General features: G+C 45.5%; 1 protein-coding gene across 2 annotated transcripts; it reads right to left on the bottom strand.

Moving 5' to 3' along the window:
- Nucleotides 1-104: 104 nt before the first annotated feature.
- On the bottom strand, nt 105-17505 carry LOC105921488 (probable ribonuclease ZC3H12C). 2 transcript variants are annotated; one of them, XM_012857234.3, is made up of 6 exons: nt 17368-17505; nt 5594-6333; nt 4419-4558; nt 3204-3438; nt 3004-3110; nt 105-1978 (listed from the first exon to the last, which is right to left on the bottom strand). In XM_012857234.3, exons 2-6 carry the CDS (start codon nt 6268-6270, stop codon nt 447-449), a joined length of 2691 nt encoding a protein of 896 aa, XP_012712688.2. In that variant the 5' UTR covers nt 6271-6333; nt 17368-17505; the 3' UTR covers nt 105-446. The 2 variants fall into 2 exon arrangements, with proteins under 2 accessions (XP_012712688.2, XP_021169106.2); XM_021313431.2 differs by lacking the exon at nt 17368-17505 and adding an exon at nt 12896-13151.
- Between the last annotated feature and the right edge of the window lie 430 nt (nt 17506-17935).

Consider the following 17935-nt stretch of genomic DNA (forward strand, 5'->3'; position numbering starts at 1 on the left):
TGTACTTAACGATTCATCTCCATCTGCTTATTTTAAGTGCAGGATGTCTAATAATCTTATTTTAGGGGTAGAAATACTCATTCTGTCGGCAGATAATCTTATTTACCTGCTCAAATCAAGGATTAAAACACAAACTTTAAGAACATTTTACTTATTTTTAGATCTGTTTTTGCAGTGTAGAGAGAAAAATTAGTGGTTTAACAACCTAGTAAAATGTTAAAACGTTGATTTAGGTCAGAGGGTGAAGCCAGAGTATTACATACATGTATTATACATGTTCAATAATTGCTCATTACAGTCAGAAACGGAGCAGCACGTAGCGTTGTGATTCGGATGCTAAAGCAAACGGGTTCCTTTGGACAGACACAGCAGCAAACCTTCGCTGCGTTTCTGATCACCTTCAATCTATTTGTTATCAAAGTTCACCTACAGCGCTACAGGTGCTTTCAGTAGCCGCTTTGAGCTTTCTCTGCCAAGATGGCGGCCGCCAGCTGCTGGGGGTCCGTGACGTGGGGGCTCCTGGCCATCACGCGCCTCACCAGCTCTGGGGGGAAGATGTTGCAGAGGTTCACGTACGCCTTCTCCCTCGCGTCTTCATAGCGGCCGTGCACGGGGGACTCGGGGTGCGGCGGCCGGTACGGCGGCGGAGGGTGCGAGGGAGGCGCCAGATGGGAGCCGTGGGGGGGGTAAGGCGGGTGAGGCGGGAGGGCCGGTGGCAGCGGGTGGCCCAGGTAACGAGTCGGGGACGGGTGCAGAGCCGGGTGAGACGAGTGGTGCTGGCCGTAGCCCTCTTGAGGCCACGGCGGGGGGTGCCAAGGCGGCTGGTGCGTGTCAGGCAGGCTCTGATAGGTCGACGGCTCGTACCGCGACGGCGGTCGGTAGTACGACTCCCAGCCGGGCAGAGCTTTCCCCCGATGGTGATGTGCAGAGAGATGCTCGTACAGATGCGAGTCAGAGACGCTCTCTGCCCGCGTGGGGGCCAGGCAGCGGCCGACGGGGGAGCCGGGGGGCTGGCGGCTGGACTGAGGCAGAGAGTGATAGTCGCCGGGGCAGCTGGAGCGGGCCGCCAGGGGCTGGTGTTGGAGGTGCGGGGGCAACGGGTAGAGGGGCCGCTTGGGGGGTCCGTCTGGTGGGGGCTGGTCGTGAACGCAGCTCGGCCCGCACGCGGCGCTCAGATGGTAGGGGTTAGCGCCGTGGCTGTGCGGCATGCTGGGGTAATCGGCGGCGTGCAGGCTGCAGAGTTCAGGGGTAGAGGTCATGTGATGAGGGTACAGGCGGCTGGCGGCGAAATGAACGCTTTCTTCCAGCGAAGGCTCGGGGGGGCACCCGGGACAGGGCCGGTCGCCGTAGGAGTCGCTGCTGCCACAGCTCACGCTGCTTTCACTGCCACACTCAGAACCCGCGGAGCCCATGGAGCCGTGCCGCGGGTCCGGCTCGTTGGCGTAGCGACAGTCGGGGCTTCGCCGAGCGGAGAGGCTCAGGCCGGAGTAGGCCCGCGTTACCGAGTAGTAGCTCAGGTCTGGAGACTCACAGTGAGGGTAGAGATCGTGGCCGGCGGCGGGCAGATGCGCCCCGGATCTGGACTGCTGGTCCTGCAGGAGGCTGAAACCAGACGAGGGCCCCGCCAGCGCCGAGGACACGGTTAGACCGATGCTGCTGCTAGAGCTGCTGCTGCTGCTCCCGCCCACGCTGCTCTTCTGGCTCTCTACCCGGCTTTTCGCCAGCAGCTTCTCCTCGGCGTCGCTGTACGACAGAGCTCGGATGCTGGGGTCCGACTGCCTTTTTGGAGCGCCGTTCTTCGCCTCGATGGTGCCGACGGGCACGCTGTGGCTCTTGACCAGTCCGGCGTCCCCCTGGTTCTTGGAGGGCACGCAGCCCTTGGCGCTGGCTCGCAGCTCGTCGGCCACGGCGCGCTGCGGCTGAGCTCCTCTCTCGGGGTGGTAGTACTTGCACTTGTGGCCATACGTGCACTTCTTCCCTGAAACAAAGTCTCAGTTTGAATTCAGCAGAGAGGTCTCCAGCTCCAGCACTCAGGAGCCACTGTGCTGCAACTTTTACATGCATCCCAGCTCCAACACACGCTGGGTGGATGTCATCAAGTTCTGCAGAGACCTGACAGTAATGAGCTCTTCGGTTGACTCAGACACGTTGGAACAGGGATGAGGAGTTGGCTGCAAGCTGGGAAAAAGCTGCAAGTTCCCCGGTTTGAATCCCTAAAAGGCGGCTATTATGCATCTAAAAGTTGCAGGACAGTGGCTTCCCCAGGATGTGTTGGAGAATAAAGCACATTTTTTTTCAAAATAAGAGCGCACATTGAACACAGTTATACAAACACATCTTCAAAATCAGATTTAATCGGCAAGTTGCTTCATACAGAAAATAATCTGACTTGCTTCCAATTAAGACATTTTAAGCACAAACACACAAAAAAAAGGTAAATAGAAATGTTTTTTTGTAGATAAGAATATAAACATCAACAAAAGAGGAAGACGTGGTTGGATTGGATTGGCTGCTCCATCCTTGTCAGGAACAACCAACTTTAAGCGCCATATAGGAGCTTTTTCTCACTAAGTTTGACTTTATTATGTTTTATAGAGTCACTCAGAGGTTCAGGTACGTCTCATCCAGGGTTTCCCAAACCTCCCTGTGATTTAAAATCAAGTTTCCACGCCCCCCCTCTTTCTAACCAACATTTTCGACAGCTGAACAAAGAAAAGCCAACATAACGATGAAATTAACCGGAATCGTCTTTAAATCACAAAACTACCACTTTTAAAGTGTAATTGTTTCGAGTTTAACTTTTTAACTGAATTCAACGTTGACATCAATATATATATATTTTTTTAATTGCTCATTTTTCCAGTCCATTTCTATCCCCATGCAGTTACACTAAGCTCTCCCTAGGGGGCGGGCCTCCCACTTTGGGAACCGCTGGTCTGAACTATGCAGCTGCTCTACACCAGAGATGGTAAAGAGGGGGGGAGGTTACTGCGTCTTCCTCACCATATGGACAGGGCTGCTTCTTCTGCTCAGGCATGATGGGTCTCTTCCTCAGGAAGTTGTCCAGGCTGGGACCGTGACGTCCAAGAGGGTCGTCTGGCGGCATGAATCTGAAACGCAGCAGAAACATGGCTGCTAGGTTCTGAGCTTCCCTCTGAGGCCACGCCTCCTCTCTGCAAACCTCCATCTGCGCCCATCCTTACTTGTCGTTGACGAAGGAGTACATGAGCAGTCGCTCGTCGATGAACTTCTTCCACTCGGGCTTCTCGTTAGCCAGGTCTCTGTAGTTGTCGTTGGAGACGATGATGCCGTCGGACTCGTAGGCCAGCTTGACGATGAAGCGGTCGTCGTAGCAAACCACGCGCCGGCCTTGGACGCGCCGCGAGGGGGTGAACACCAGGATCTTCTCCTTCTCGAGGCGCCGCAGGATCTCCTGATCTGAGCGGGTTAGAGGAAGATTAAAGGTAAAGGAGAAAATAGGAGGGGGGGATAGCTCCGTTTACATCAGGGGTGTCAAACTCATTTTGGTTGAGGGGCCGCATACAGCTTAATCTGATCTCAAGAGGGCCACACGAGTAAACTCATTGCAAGATTAAATAGAACTAATAAAAGTGGATGTGTTGATTTTTATATTAAATTAATTTCACTTTTACACAATATATTATGAATAACCTCAGCGTTTTTAAGAAAAGTATGTGCGATTTCAACAATACTTTTACTCAGTTAAACATTTACTTGTGCATTATGCATAAGAACTGATCACAGTGATTGTACAATGTTGAAAAACATTTATTCACATTTTTTGGAACTTAAAAACACTGTCCTACATGACAAAATACATCAAACAGATAAAAATTAAGAAATGATTTAAAATCAATTTTCCACATCTGAAGCTCAGTGCTACCATCTGCTGATTAAAACACAGCGCCCCTCGTGGACAATATAGGAACTGCAAATATACAATTAAACGAAGTACATGTTTTTTTTCAATAATTGTTTTATCATTCTCTTCCTTTTATCTCCTATTTCTTTCACCTTTTGTTTTTTTTTCTTCTTGATCTTCCTTTCCCCTCCTACTTTCCATTGTAGTGTCCATATCATTTGAGATATTCCCCGCATGAATCATAATAAAACTATTCACATTCATAAATCAAGCGGAGCACTATGGCGAAAGCAGTACTGCTCCACTTGTGAAAGTCAAATCTGATGAGCTCTTTTTGGCATTAAGACAACAATTCTTATTGCCACATTGCCAGACAGGACACTGGGAAAAAAAAAAAAAGTATTTATTTTTTTTATAATGATAATGCATTTAGCCACCGGGCCGGACTAAATTGTTCAGCGGGCCGGATCTGGCCCGCGGGCCGTATGTTTGACACGCCTGGTTTAAAGAGACGTCTTCGTTTTTTCCCACTTACCTGTTATTGGAGCGTCGGGGCGGGACTGCTCTTTCCTCCAAGCGGGCACAAAAACCGTGACGTCCTGATGGCCGCGCTCCAGGAACCAGTCCACCGCCAGCTGGATGCCCTGACAGGAAAACACCTCTTTGTTTCCGTGGCTGTGGGGCATGATGGGAAAATTATGCTTTTAAATGTCATAAATCAGGCTAGAGACCACAGACACACCCGATCTGACATTTCAGCCACTCCGAGGGTGAATTAGCCTCAATAGGCCAGATTATCTTGACTGTGATCTTTTCCTCCTATAAATCATCTAGTATGATTAACAGCGACTATAATCCTTTTGTAGCCTGGAATGGATTTTTTTATTGATTTAACTTTAATTTGAAGAACTACTAATAATGTTGCATTTACTTGAGTAACTTTTTTGGAAACAAAGTTAGTTCTATGAGCCTTTTACTTGAGTAATGTTATTAATAAAGCTACTCTTACCCGAGTACATGTTAGGCTTTTCTACCCGCCTCTGGTCTGTGCTTTTTTAATTTGTAATAACGAGAGGAAATAATTAATTTATAACTGTCCTTAGATAGATTATGATACATTGATTATTTATGTGTCTTTGATTTGATTGAACATCAGAACCATGAAGATCTCAACACTCCTAGAACGGCCAGAGAGAGGCCATCTGAGTCTATCATCTTAAAAATAACAAACATAACATTAAAAGGTGCTAATATTTATTATTTTCTAACAGTTTTGGACATTCTGAGTAGATCATGGAAGAAAAAAAAATGAATTTCCCTGTAAATAACGCTTTAGATTTGGCCGTAGCTGAGGAGGTGGAGGTCTGGAGACAGTTCTGCAGCAATAGCTGAGACTGACGTCGACACACAGACCCTTCATCGTAATCCTTCACGTTAGTTCTTCCGTGTTAGTTGTTTTTTATCTAATGCCGACCGCTGACTGGATCCTGTGTGCGCGATGCTCCGCAGCAGTGCTGAAACGGACACCAACGTCAGGCAGCTGCGTGTTTCTGAGGGCTCTACATGCCTCCCCTCGGCGGCTGCAGATAAAAATAGTCGTAACTCTGAGAGTTTGTGCTACAAACGCCTCATAATTGAAGAGATGAATCAATTCAAGCGAGTTACGCTAAGCTAAAAACACTCAGGGAGGATCCAGGTGTTCCTGCCCACCTCATGGCCACGTTGCTGCCGTCCACCACGATCGGCCGCAGGTTGTCCTGGTCGCAGAGAGACTCCGAGGGCGGCGGCGAGTCCGACCTCTGGCCGTCCAGCACGTCGGCGCAGCCGCAAGACGACGAAGACGACGATGAGGAGGAGGCGGAGGTGAGGGCTGCCGCTGGCTGCTCGCCGTCGGACTTGGTGCCCAGCTTGACCAGCTCGCCCAGGATGTCGTTGATGAGGGTGTCGGGTCCGAGCTTGGACAGCACCTGGCGCACCGTCGCCTCGGAGTAGCCCAGCTTCAAGGCGAACTCCAGCTTGGCCCGGTAGTCCTTCCCTCCCGGCGTGGCGGGGGGCGCCGGGGGATCGGACGGAGGCTCCGGAGGCCCGTCTGTGCCCAGATCCACGCACGGAGTCCGGCACAGAGGCTGGTGGCTGTTTTTACCGTACGTGGGAGGCGGCGCCGACGTCCCCTCCCCGTGGCCCCCGCCGCTCTCCTCCGGCGGCGGCGGCGGAGGGGAACCCGGCGCGGCGTTCCCGGCGGAGCTCTCCCCCTGCTCTTCCATAGCGGGGGGTCCGTCAGCGCCGCCAGCCTGCCGGTCGGCCCCCGCTACGTGGAGGTACTCCGGGTCGGGCCCCAGGTCCAGGATGTGGGCCGTTCCCGCCTCCGCATGGTCCTTCTGGCCCATGGATGTGTCACAGACATCCAGCACGCCGGACTGAGCGGCAGCCTCTCACAACGCCGCGCTCATCTGAAGGAGGAGGAGACGGAGAGGAGTTAATCGCTTTAAGTCACATTTCTCCTGAGTTTCATTGTCATAGATCGCGCGTTGACACAGATGCCCCCGGGGGTAAATGGGTAAATCCCTGCTTTGACTCATATGTGGCTGTGAGTGACATCTGCTAGCAAAGCGCTCAGAAAATGCTTTCAGGTGGCTTTGTTTTTAGTAATCAGGCAACCAATTTCAGTCATTTTAGGAAAAAAAAAAAACGATTTTTCTCTCTTTATATTCCTGTAAACTTGTGATGTAATCTACTCTGGTTCTGACTGCGTGGTGGGAGCCCCCCCCCCCTCCACCCCAGACACAAAGAACTACAGGGGCCCCTCAATCTAATTAATGGACTCCCGCCTCCCCCAAAAGCTGACCTCAGTGTGTCGTAAAAGGCGCCACGCCACAGCACATTAATCTGAGGAGTAACGCAGGATGAACCGTTTATATAAAAACAAGACATCCAGCCGTTGATCCCCCCCCCCCCATCATCATCATTACAGTCCGTATGCTCCATCCCACACTGAGGCGCTACGAGCCCATCAGGGTATCATGTTTAGGCATTAAGGAAAGTCTACCGTGTTGCAGTTTTGCAGCAATTTACTTGAAGCGGCAATAAAAACTTGTAAATCATAATAAACTAAAGGAGCACGCCTGTTAATTCTTATTATTAAGTTACATTTGCAACGATTGCCAGGCTGGTTATTGGAATCAATCGATTTTCAAGCTGAATGGGTTTGCGTAGATCGCTGCTTGCAAACGCAGAGAAATCGGAACATTTTCAGACCAATCGACCGACGGAAAAAACCCAAAAATGTCCTGCGGACAACACTCTTGCCACTGAGGGACAAGTTGGTCTAAAAGCCGCTCGGTTGTGGGCTTAAAATCACAAGCTGTGTTTTCCACCAAGGGTTTTTATGAGCATTTTGAAGGTTGCAATAGAGAAGGTTGAGAGAAATGGTAAAATTCAAACAAAGTTACGAAATTTTGTAAAAAAATAATTACTTTTTACGCTGGCTGGGGGGGGGGTGTGTTTTTTGGAGTTTATATAATTATAGATATATATTATAATATATAAATATCACATACTACAACTCCATACAGAATAAGAGAAGATATATAGAGATAACACACACATACACAAAGAGAACCGACTAGATATATATATATAATGACACAACACACACACACAGAAGAAACTAAGATAGAGATAGAGATATATAAACACACACACACAGATATTAGATATATAGAAGAGATATATATAGAATAACACACACACACACACACATATATATATATATATATATATATATAGATAACACACACACACACACACATATAATATATAATAATACACAACACACACACACACACACACAACATATATATAATATATAGTATATATATAAATATAGATATATATTATATAATAATATATATATATATATATATATATACACACACATATATATATATATATATATATGTTTGTGTGTGTGTGTGTGTGTATACATATATATATATATACATATATGTATATATGTACATGTGTGTGTGTGTTAGAAAGACACTTAATTTATTTTCCAGAAGCATGTTTGCTGCTCTCTGACGCCTAAATCTTTTGTAAAATGTGTTTTTTTAAGGCCTGAAAATCTCTTTCTAATTCATATCATATGGAGATTAAAAGAACGCTGCTTCAGAGAAACCATCAAAAATAATATAGATATATATATATAGCCAATGGAGAAAGCCTGAATTTTCATATTGCCGTCCAGGGATCAAGTGGAACCTGATCTGGACGGCGAAGCGACTCGGAGCTGCTGGGAGGGGAGGGGGAGCAGGGTGGAGCGCATTTTATGAAACAGGAGCTGCCGAGCTACCGTTGCTAAGCTACAGCTGTTGAAAGCATGCCAAGACAGGAGCGTTGAACCGGCCACCCGACCACAAAAAAAAAAACGTCCTACATGGGGGGACGAGCAGGGCTTAAGTGTGCCTCACTGACAACAATAGACCTGCAGCAGTGATTAGGATCGGGGGGCCTTGGCATTTACCGCCGTGGGCGTCGGATGATGCCCATGAGCACGGGAACAAAGATCTACCTCACAAGGTGACGCATACGTTGTTGTAAAAACAGTGAGGCCGCCGTTTTGTTTTTTTTAGCTGCCAACGTGATGCTCTTCTCTCAGGCCGGCTCCAACAAAAGCCTCACATCAGCAGCAACTCAGACCCAAGGATGCGAGCAGCGTTGAATCACCAAGGCTGCAAACCCTGCTGCTGATAAGAAAAACTGAGCAAATACACCAGGCAGAAAACCAACATGCATGTTAGACCACGCGGTTCACTGCAGCCTGATTGGTTGTAGCTAAGACATAAAATAAGGGTAACTTTGCTCCTATCAGTAGGTTTATAGCCGAAAACAACATTCATAGCTTCAAGGCAGCGTATGAGATGCTTACCTGAAAGAAAACCCCAAATACAACCCAGATGCATCAGAGCTGAGCATTAGTCCAGACTTTAGCTGCTAAAGTTACACTAAAGCTGCAGAAAAATGGACAATTAAGACCCGATGGAGCTCGTTTCAGAAAATCAGAGACCAAATGCTGTCTTCATAAATATTACATAATCAATAAAACAGCCACAGTTGGAGTTTTTTGTTGTTGTTGCAACAATCCTAATCCAACCAGAGCATTACTCATCATTAAAGCTTCTTATTTGGATCTTTTCATAACTCATCTTTCATTGCACTGTAAAATAAACGGTCAGCGCTGAGGCGGGACCTCGTCTCTGAGTGGGGACATCTTCTAAACGTCGGCGCTGCTGGCATTGACGGAGCCACTGATGAATATGTAACAAAGTCCTTGCAGCCTTGTGTGCAGAGACCGAGCGGAGGAGGAGGGGTGAAAGGGTTTAAAAAGGCGGTTTTTCAGGGGAGGAGGGAAGGAGGGGGGGTCTGGTAGCGCATCCCTGCATGCACGGCCACCTCCGTGCAACAGTGAGTGTATAAATACAAAAACGGGTAAGGCAGGATCAGCTGGGGGGGGGGGGGGGTAGCAGAGCGCGGACAATGATGCGGACCGGGCGACAGCCGTCTGCTGAGGTCTCTGCGATCAATGGCAGCTTTTTTCACTCCTTAGAAATGAAACGCCACCCACAAAAAAACTATTTACGGCAACAGTTTCACCGGCTAAAACGTGGTTAAAGTTTTTAAGAAACAGGACGTGTTATCGAGTCTATAAACATTATATAAACAGAACACGCTTATATATCAGGCAACAGACTGAGACCATGGAAAAGTCCCACGCTGAACAGGAGACATCTAAATGTCTGCGTATAGTTTAATTATTTACAGTTCTGAATAAAGAAAAACGAGAGAAAAGTGATAAAAAATAATTCACCAAACACAAATTAGGCAAAAAATATGTTTTAACTTGTATGGATCATCATCTTTGTAGTTTAGCAACATGTGGGGGAGGGGCCAGCTCTATTTCAAACACTAATGTCCTAAAACCTCCTGAGCAGATAAGTTGACCTTCCATTTTTATTCACATTGTTAAATATATCTTTAGAATTTTAGATTATGTGTATTAGTTCCTGTAGGATATTTATACTCTATGTGTTTTTTCTAGTACGTTTCACTAAGTTTACTTTATGAATATTTAAAAATGTATCCTAATTTTACATTAAACAAACACTTTGGGATGTAATATCGCAACTTCTGTAGATTATCTGCTTCTTTGTTTCATAAAACCTTTCACTGAATTTGCAGATGATGCTTAAAAAGGTAATTAAGCAATTTTCACTCATTTTAGTTGAAACTGGGATGTTCCACATTCTGAAAAATGATTTTTCCTGAACTATTCTAGAGGATCTCATTAAACTTCCTTATATTGATCAAAGCGATCAATTTCAGAGTCCATCTACATTTGAATCTATGTCACCTAATAAATTGGACTTCAAATAAAAAAAGCATTGTTACACGTTATTAGCCTGGATCTAATTAGCTCAGTTTCTTTCTCTGACCGTTAAAGCCTTAAAAACAAACAAAGAAAAGCAACAGAATATCGTTCTGTTATTGTGTTATTTCACTTGCTGGATTAAAAATTAATACTTTTTTTTTAAAGTCCTACAACTCGAGGCCATTCTTTCAGAAGTTTGTTTGCATTTCTAATAGCCTCCAACAGTAAATATATATTTCTTTGAACTAAGAGGCTTAAATTTATGGGATGTTTCCCGTAATATTGCAAATCCATCATCTTATTTCTGCTCATTGAACAAATTTTTATGAAATCCCAAAGCTTGCGAAGTATGAAATCCATGTCCAACTATGGTTTTCTAACATTATTTTAAAAAAATTATATTTATTATAAAGTTTTAACAACACCACACAAGCAGATGTTTTGTAAAATTGATCTCAAAAGTCCAATTTCTGGTGAGGACTAATTTAGTACCCCCATATTTAGTCCATTGACTCAGTTTCACATGATTAGCAGATCCTGACTCAGCATTTTGAAGGAGGTTTGTCCTGTTTAAAGCTTTTGCTACTGTTGAAATCAAAGTGCGTGAAGTAGAGATGTGAAAGAGACTGCACAGGTTTAACTTCAATGACATCTTTGTCTCCAAAAAAGACATGAAGGTCTGCCAGGGACACCAGAGGCGACAACACCCTCATTCCAGCTGTGAAGCATGGAGGTGGAAGTGCCATGCTGTGGGGTCAGTGTACTGCACCATGAATGCTACTATTATTATAGAGAGTTACAACTACAGATGCACCCATCCAGTTTTCTCCGATCCGATCCCAGCGTATCGGATCGGACCAAATAGCTAACGCGCTAGCTGTTATTAGCCCCTCCCTCGAGCCGCATGACGCAACGTAACTTATTTAGGTTTATGGTGTTAAATGTAAACTATATTGCTGTGTGTGAGGTTACTAAAAAAAGAAATAAATGGGTCGGCGTCATTATCCGATATCTGACCCAGTTAATTCGTCAATATTGGAGTCGATATCCAATCAGTGCATCTCTAGCTACGACATACCAGTAAATGCAGCAAGGAGTGGCTGAGAATCATGAAATGGAGAATCCTGGACCAGAGAGAGAGCCCAGATGTCTGCAGATATTGAGAACTGACTTGAAGGAGGCTGAACACACCAGAAACGCCTCAAACATCTTTCAGCTGTTGGGGAGGAGTGGGACAAGTGAGCTATGGTGAAGATTTCTTCTGAAAGAACTGAAAAATTAACTCGACCCTTCTGACATTTCTACCAATTAGCTTCACGTAACTAAGTTTAAAGTGAGCAAAAAAGCTTTTACCCTTTGCCTCAGTTTGGATATCAACAGGGTTTCCTCTCTTCTCTGTGGGTGCAACATAAACCCAGACGTACATTTACAGCTCAAGTCCTAATTAGAGGCATCATTCTCCAGTTTACCTACGAACTGAGCTCTGGTCCATATTTCTGGTTTCTTAGAGTCAGAACGTTCATGGTCAGCTGGCTGAAAGAAGGCAGCTGCACTATTCCTATATAAATATTTCTGGGCAAACAGTCATCATGTAGCACTTTATAAAGAATCTGAAGGCAATTAGCAACATTAGCTATGTTTACATGCACAAAATGTCACGATCGGATTAAAATGTATTCAGATTAAATAATCTGATTGTACCGTTTAAAGGGGCACACAATCAATTAATCCGATCATAACGTGCGTGTATATGAATCTGGCTTTATTCAGAATAGAACCACTCTGACATGGACAGTTATCTTATTCCCCTAAAACAAAAACAAAAAACACACGAGAAGAACCTCCGTCTTTGCTAAACAACAAAAAAAGGTAAACAAAGCAGAATTATACAAGTTTCTTTGTCTCGGTTTAAACATTTCTGAATAAGCAACAAATTTGAGCTCTTTTATTTTTTCCGAGCAGGTCGTATCAGGAGCCCCGACAGTTTTGCGTCCCGACGTATTTCCGCCACTCACCAACGCATAAATATGTCACATTTACGTCGGGCGCACTCATTTGGAATAACTTGAGCCTGACCAGCATTTAAATGCATGTTGATCGGATTATTAATCGGCATAAACCGCCTCTGTCATTCAGATTACAATTTTATTCAGATTTATCTAAATCCAATCATAATATTCCGATTGGCTTGTTTACATGATGCTTTTTTTATTCCCATCGGCTCTTTATTCTGATCACTTTTGTCCATGTAAACGTAGCTAGCATAGCAATAATCAATAAATATCGTAACACTTTTCTAAACTATCTGTTGGCATCAGGAGGAGAAATATTTGGCTTTCTGAGGTATATCAAACTGAACATTTCAAGTAGCAGATATCTCACGTTAATTAGTGGAAATACCTGTTAAAGGTTATTTTTCTTATCCATGCTCAGAGTCAACGTTATTCATGATGGTGCAACTCTGCAGCTTTTATCAGGGCATAAAGCTTCGACCTGTCACGCTCACATCCTGATTGTTCAGCCAAACCAGCATCCATCAGGTTTATAAGTAGATATGACTTCCACCAGGGCTTCATCTCACTCACCAGAGCCAAACCGATCTGGGCGTCTCATTTCCATGCGTTTAAAGCCTTCGCCGAGCGGATGAGATGAACGCCGCGGGTGAAAGTGACGCTGATCGGGATCCAAAGTTGCCCCGGCGGCTCCATCCGGTCTGTCCGCCGTGGAAAAGCGTCTTCCGGAGCGAGACGGAGCGTTTCGGCTGCAGGTTTGGGACAATGAGCGCCTGGACAGATGGAGCAACAATGTCTGCCGTTCCCCGGGTTTTGAAGTGGGCGCTTCTTGGCCAATCAGAGGGCAGCAGACTTACACTAACGGGAGGCAGGAGGAGCAGGAGGAGGAGGAGGGGAGTGGCTCTGAGCAGATGCCTGCTTCCCTGAGGCACGCGTTCTCTCCAGCACACACACACACCCCTGTCCCAGGCCTGAAAGGGCCTCCCCTGTGTGGCCGGTGAATCACCGAGGGGGGGGGCCAACAACAATGGAGCCACACAAAGGGAGGCTGGGGAGGGCAGCTGCAGCGTGAGGGCGGCTGCTATCACGGCCCAGGGCAGCAACGGGGAACACCTGGCTACGGAGCGCCAGAGTCACTCTTCTCTCTTTGTTTCAGGCTGGGGGTGGTGCTGCTGCAGGGGGGGGGGGGGGGGGGGGGCAGAAAGAGCTTAAGGAGAGGAGAAATGCGGAGTGGGTAGTTCAGGAAGTTTACGTCGCCGTTCTGCATTGTTGTGGCACGCTTCGGCCAGATGACCCGCGCACACACAAATCTTTGCTCCTCTTTTCCTTCCGCGACGCCCACTGAGCGTCTGATTTAACGGCTTTGATCCTCACAACCCGTTTTTTTATTCATACCCATAAAAGCTTGAGTGTAGAAATTGAAGGCAAAAGTTAATCAATGATGCATTTGATTTATTTCTAAATAGTAATGGCTCGTTTAGGACCCTCGGTGCTGCATGTCTATTTATAGCGACCCGCACTCCCCCTTTTACACCCGAAGCTCTACGAATGAAGCTTTAGTAAACTTTCAAACCCCATATTTCATAACGTAACTCGGAAAAGAAGGCGTTTATTACTGGTGGAGATCCACACTTCTAGAGAGGTGTAGAAATAGTAGCTTAGAAATTAAAAACCAAGTTTTAGCTGGGTGTAAAGCATTCAGAGATGTCCCACAGAGCCTCGACGTGACCGACATGGTCGCCTCAGACGATGCTGGGGGAGGAATTTCACCCCCCCCATCTGTTTAGCTCTGGATCAGCGAAGACGGTTCGGTTAAAAATAAGAAAGCAGGCGCGCTAGCATGTTCGCTCTCCTGCTCAGACACCAGGTTTTTGTGATAAAAAATAAATAATGAAACCAAGATTAATAATTTTTTTAACTTTTTCCACCTCGTCCTGTGAAAGAGATCCGGTGTAGGTACCAGATCGACTCGGGGCCCTGCGCCTTCTGATGACGTCATGATTGGTTTAACGTTTGCACAATTACGCAAAACATTGTGATTGGTCTGGACAACTTACTAAAGTAATTATAGCGGGGTGTAGGTTTTATTCGAGAGCGGGATTGCAGTTTGTAAACGGACAATTTTACGAAGAAATTCTCCATGGTCCCTGCGCCTCCCGATGACGTCACTTTATGGCAACACCACTCAAACAAACTACATTGAGCCCGCGGTCTGCATTTGTAACGAATCAATTTTATTAAGTTAATTTAGCGGTTTCTTTTTTCTCAAAAGATTCAGGCTTAAAGATGAACATAGAAAAATGTGAAATCTTAGCAATTCAAAATAATCAACCCACTTTAATTGATAAAAATTAGGTGAAATATTTAGCTATAATGAGAACCACACTGAAAATGACAGAACAAATATTCAAGCCACTTTACAAAAAAAAAAAAAAAAAAAAAAAAAAATCAACAAATATTTGACAGTTGGCTTAATTTTTGGAAGAATATTGTCACAATTTCATCTGGAATAATAAAAAGACATGTGATCAGGAAAAGCGACATAGTAATTAATATCAGTAGAAAAAGGAGGAAAAAACGTCATTAATTTTAAAGTGATGAATGCCGTGATAAAATTAAAATGGCTGCAAACTTTTATTAAAAATGAAGGGTTTATGGTTTAGTTTCCCTTCACAACTTTTTTTTTTTTTTTTTTTTTTAAATTGGAGGAAGAAAATTTCTCTTAAGATGTAACTTTAATCCAGCAAAATTACCGATTAAATTGTCAGACTACCACAGAAGCATTCCAAAATTACGTCAAAAGTTTTCATGCCTCGATTAAGTTACTGGGAAATAACCGTAAATTAACAAAATAAATTTGATTTGTAACAAATGGAGACTGTGGGCGTAATGTAATTTGTTTGAGTGGAGTTGCCCCATATTTGACGTCATCGGGAAGCGCAGGCCCCCCGAGTCGATCTGGTACCTACAAGCACAAGTCAACAAGGAAAAAAAATTAAATCTGGTTTTATAAGTATGTAAACCGTAAAAAGGTGCCCCACAATTTGCCCGCTGTTCCTTCTTAAAGGTAATCCCATATCCTGATGCTGCCTCCACCACATTCAACCAGACATGGCGTTCCTTTGGCTCGGGGAGCATTGTGGGCATTGTGCCAAATCTACGTCTTGATTTCAGCAGCGCAGGACACCTTCTCCTACAAGCTGGAGATTTTAGATACGCCTGAATGCCGTCTTTCATCATCGCACATATGCACTAACGTGATTTAATGTATACAGAGGAGACTGTTGTCGCACGCAGGAGACAACTGCTACCGACCAGAAATCCTTGCAGCTCCTTCAGAGGTGTACCCCCCTCCTGACTGATAAATCAACATCTTTCTCTGCAACCTATGGCTTTACCTACAGCAGGGGTGTCAAACCCTTAAAGTCATTAAAAGGGCCGGTTGCACCTGCATAGATGATATTTTTGATTTTGGTCGTTTTCCTCCCTGTTAAAGGGGAGTTTTCCTCTCCACTGTCGCTTCATGCATGCTCAGTATGAGGGATTGCTGCAAAGCCATCAACAATGCAGACGACTGTTCACTGTGGCTCTACGCTCTTTCAGGAGGAGTGAATGCTGCTTGGAGAGACTTGATGCAATCTACTGGGTTTCCTTAGAGAGGAAAACTTTCTGACCAACCTGTATAATCTGATTGAATTTGACTTTGGAAAGAGCCTTGAGATGACATGTATCATGAATTGGCGCTATATAAATAAAATTGAATTTCATTTCAGTTCACATAGAAGTATAAGAAATGCACAGTAACATAAAAGTACCACCCTGGGGCAAAATAAGTTGATATTGGGGTGAGTTACACTCTAAACTCATCATTCTGCATCACTTTTTCTCTTTTTGAACATTTCTGGGTTGTTTTAACATGTTGTGGGAAAACTGACATCTAGTGGCAGGATGCTGGTACTACACAGTTGATATGCCTTTTTTTTCTCTTTTGGCCGGATAAATTGCCTTGACGGTCCAGATTCGGCCCGCGGGCCTTCAGTTTGACACGCGTGACCTAAAGGGAAATCCTGCCAAGACAGCTGAGGGTAGTTTCCAGTGGGTCAGATCTGTTACAATTGATGGGAGATGTAAAAAGTGTCAAATTAAATGTGGAAGATGTTCAAAAACACACAGACCAGGTTTGGGGAACAAATGAAAGCCTAAAGTTATTTGGAAACTAAAATCTGTTTGACTTTTTTCCCCCCAATCATATATCCATAAAATCACAGACTAAGTTATCTTGCTCCAGGCTGATCCAAACGTTTTCCCAAATCTGCTGGAAGCGTCAGACAAGGCAGAGCAGGATGCAACAATTGCGCAGCTGCGCAGTGTCCAAACAGACGGTAGTCGGAGGGCAGGAGAGCCTCAGGCCATCTGTCCTGGGAAACAGGTGTGCTGCCCCCCCCGCCCCCGCAGCAGCAGCACCACCTTCACACCCCCTGAAGTTTCCACATGCATGCCAGTGAAATATGGCCTTCATTGTGGATTTTTGCTGTCATGACGTTAGGATCTGGAACTAAACATTTAACGCTTACGTTATGACGCGTTAAGCAAAACGGCGTGGATAAAAACGCGTTTGGAGCGTAAAGCTGCAAGGTTAAGTAAATACTGGATCAATGCCCTCCCTAAACGCACCGCCACCAAAGCTTTACTTTGCACCTGCGCAGATCAACTTTGTTGCTGTAAAGAAACTCTAAGGTAGCAGATCTCATTCATAAAGTCATTTAAAGATGGAGATAAACCATTCCACATGCATAACCCCACGAATGGAAGTTGTGGTCTCCCACCCCACCACATTCACGCTGCCTCGTCTCTTATTTCCAATAACGCCCCATCCTCCTCCTGGCTGAAGACGTCGGGGAGGGAGCGCGCAGCGGCGCGCACGGCCACCGCAGAAACCCAGCACCGTCACGACCTCCCTTCCAACTCCCCCCCCCTCCCCGCACCAGCAAGCAGCGCCCGCGGCTGGCGGGTCCGCTCAGCTCACGCCCAACTCGGCCACTTACCCGGTCAGAGACGCCGCTGGACCCGTTCGGAGCTACAACGACCGAGTCCCCCCCATCCTGGGCTGGAGACGGAGGCAACACAACATCCGGCTGGGGCTGCATCGTGACCCAACCAACCTTCGTCAACCCCGCATAGCAACAGAGACGCTTCCGGTCTGGAGTTTCAAAATAAAACAGAATTTTTTCCCCGTTGATGTTCGCTACATCAACGAGGCATGGTGCTACCGCAGTTTGCTGATTAAATGTGAACTTTTATACAATGTTTGGAATACGTTTACCAAGAGAAAACTCTGACGTCTTCGTTTACAAAAAAACAAACAAAGAGGAAGCCATGACGGTTAAAATGGCTCCAAGCTCGAGGGGAACGACAGCGCCCTCTTGTGGCCAAACAAAGAAATTCAAATTACTGTTACGGCTACCCTGAAGACTTAAATTAGTTTTTTTTTTAAGTAGAAGTCCCAAATTCCCCATGTTTGCTGTTAAATATATTACAAGCAATATATGTATTAACTTTCCAAATATGGTTTTATGTTCCTGCTTGAACAGGTTACTCAACTCCAGCCCTTAA

This window comes from Fundulus heteroclitus, chromosome 24 (assembly GCF_011125445.2).
Source record: "Fundulus heteroclitus isolate FHET01 chromosome 24, MU-UCD_Fhet_4.1, whole genome shotgun sequence".
Classification (NCBI taxonomy): Eukaryota; Metazoa; Chordata; class Actinopteri; order Cyprinodontiformes; family Fundulidae; genus Fundulus; species Fundulus heteroclitus.

Bases quoted from the DNA above. Each gene is read 5' to 3' on its own strand.
- LOC105921488 (XM_012857234.3), bottom strand. From the start codon at position 6,270: ATGGGCCAGAAGGACCATGCGGAGGCGGGAACGGCCCACATCCTGGAC. The intron at 4,559-5,593 runs GTGGGCAGGAAC...CATGCCCCACAG, and splicing joins GGCAGCAACGTGGCCATGAG to CCACGGAAACAAAGAGGTGT. The intron at 1,979-3,003 runs GTGAGGAAGACG...ACTTTGTTTCAG, and splicing joins GAAGCAGCCCTGTCCATATG to GGAAGAAGTGCACGTATGGC.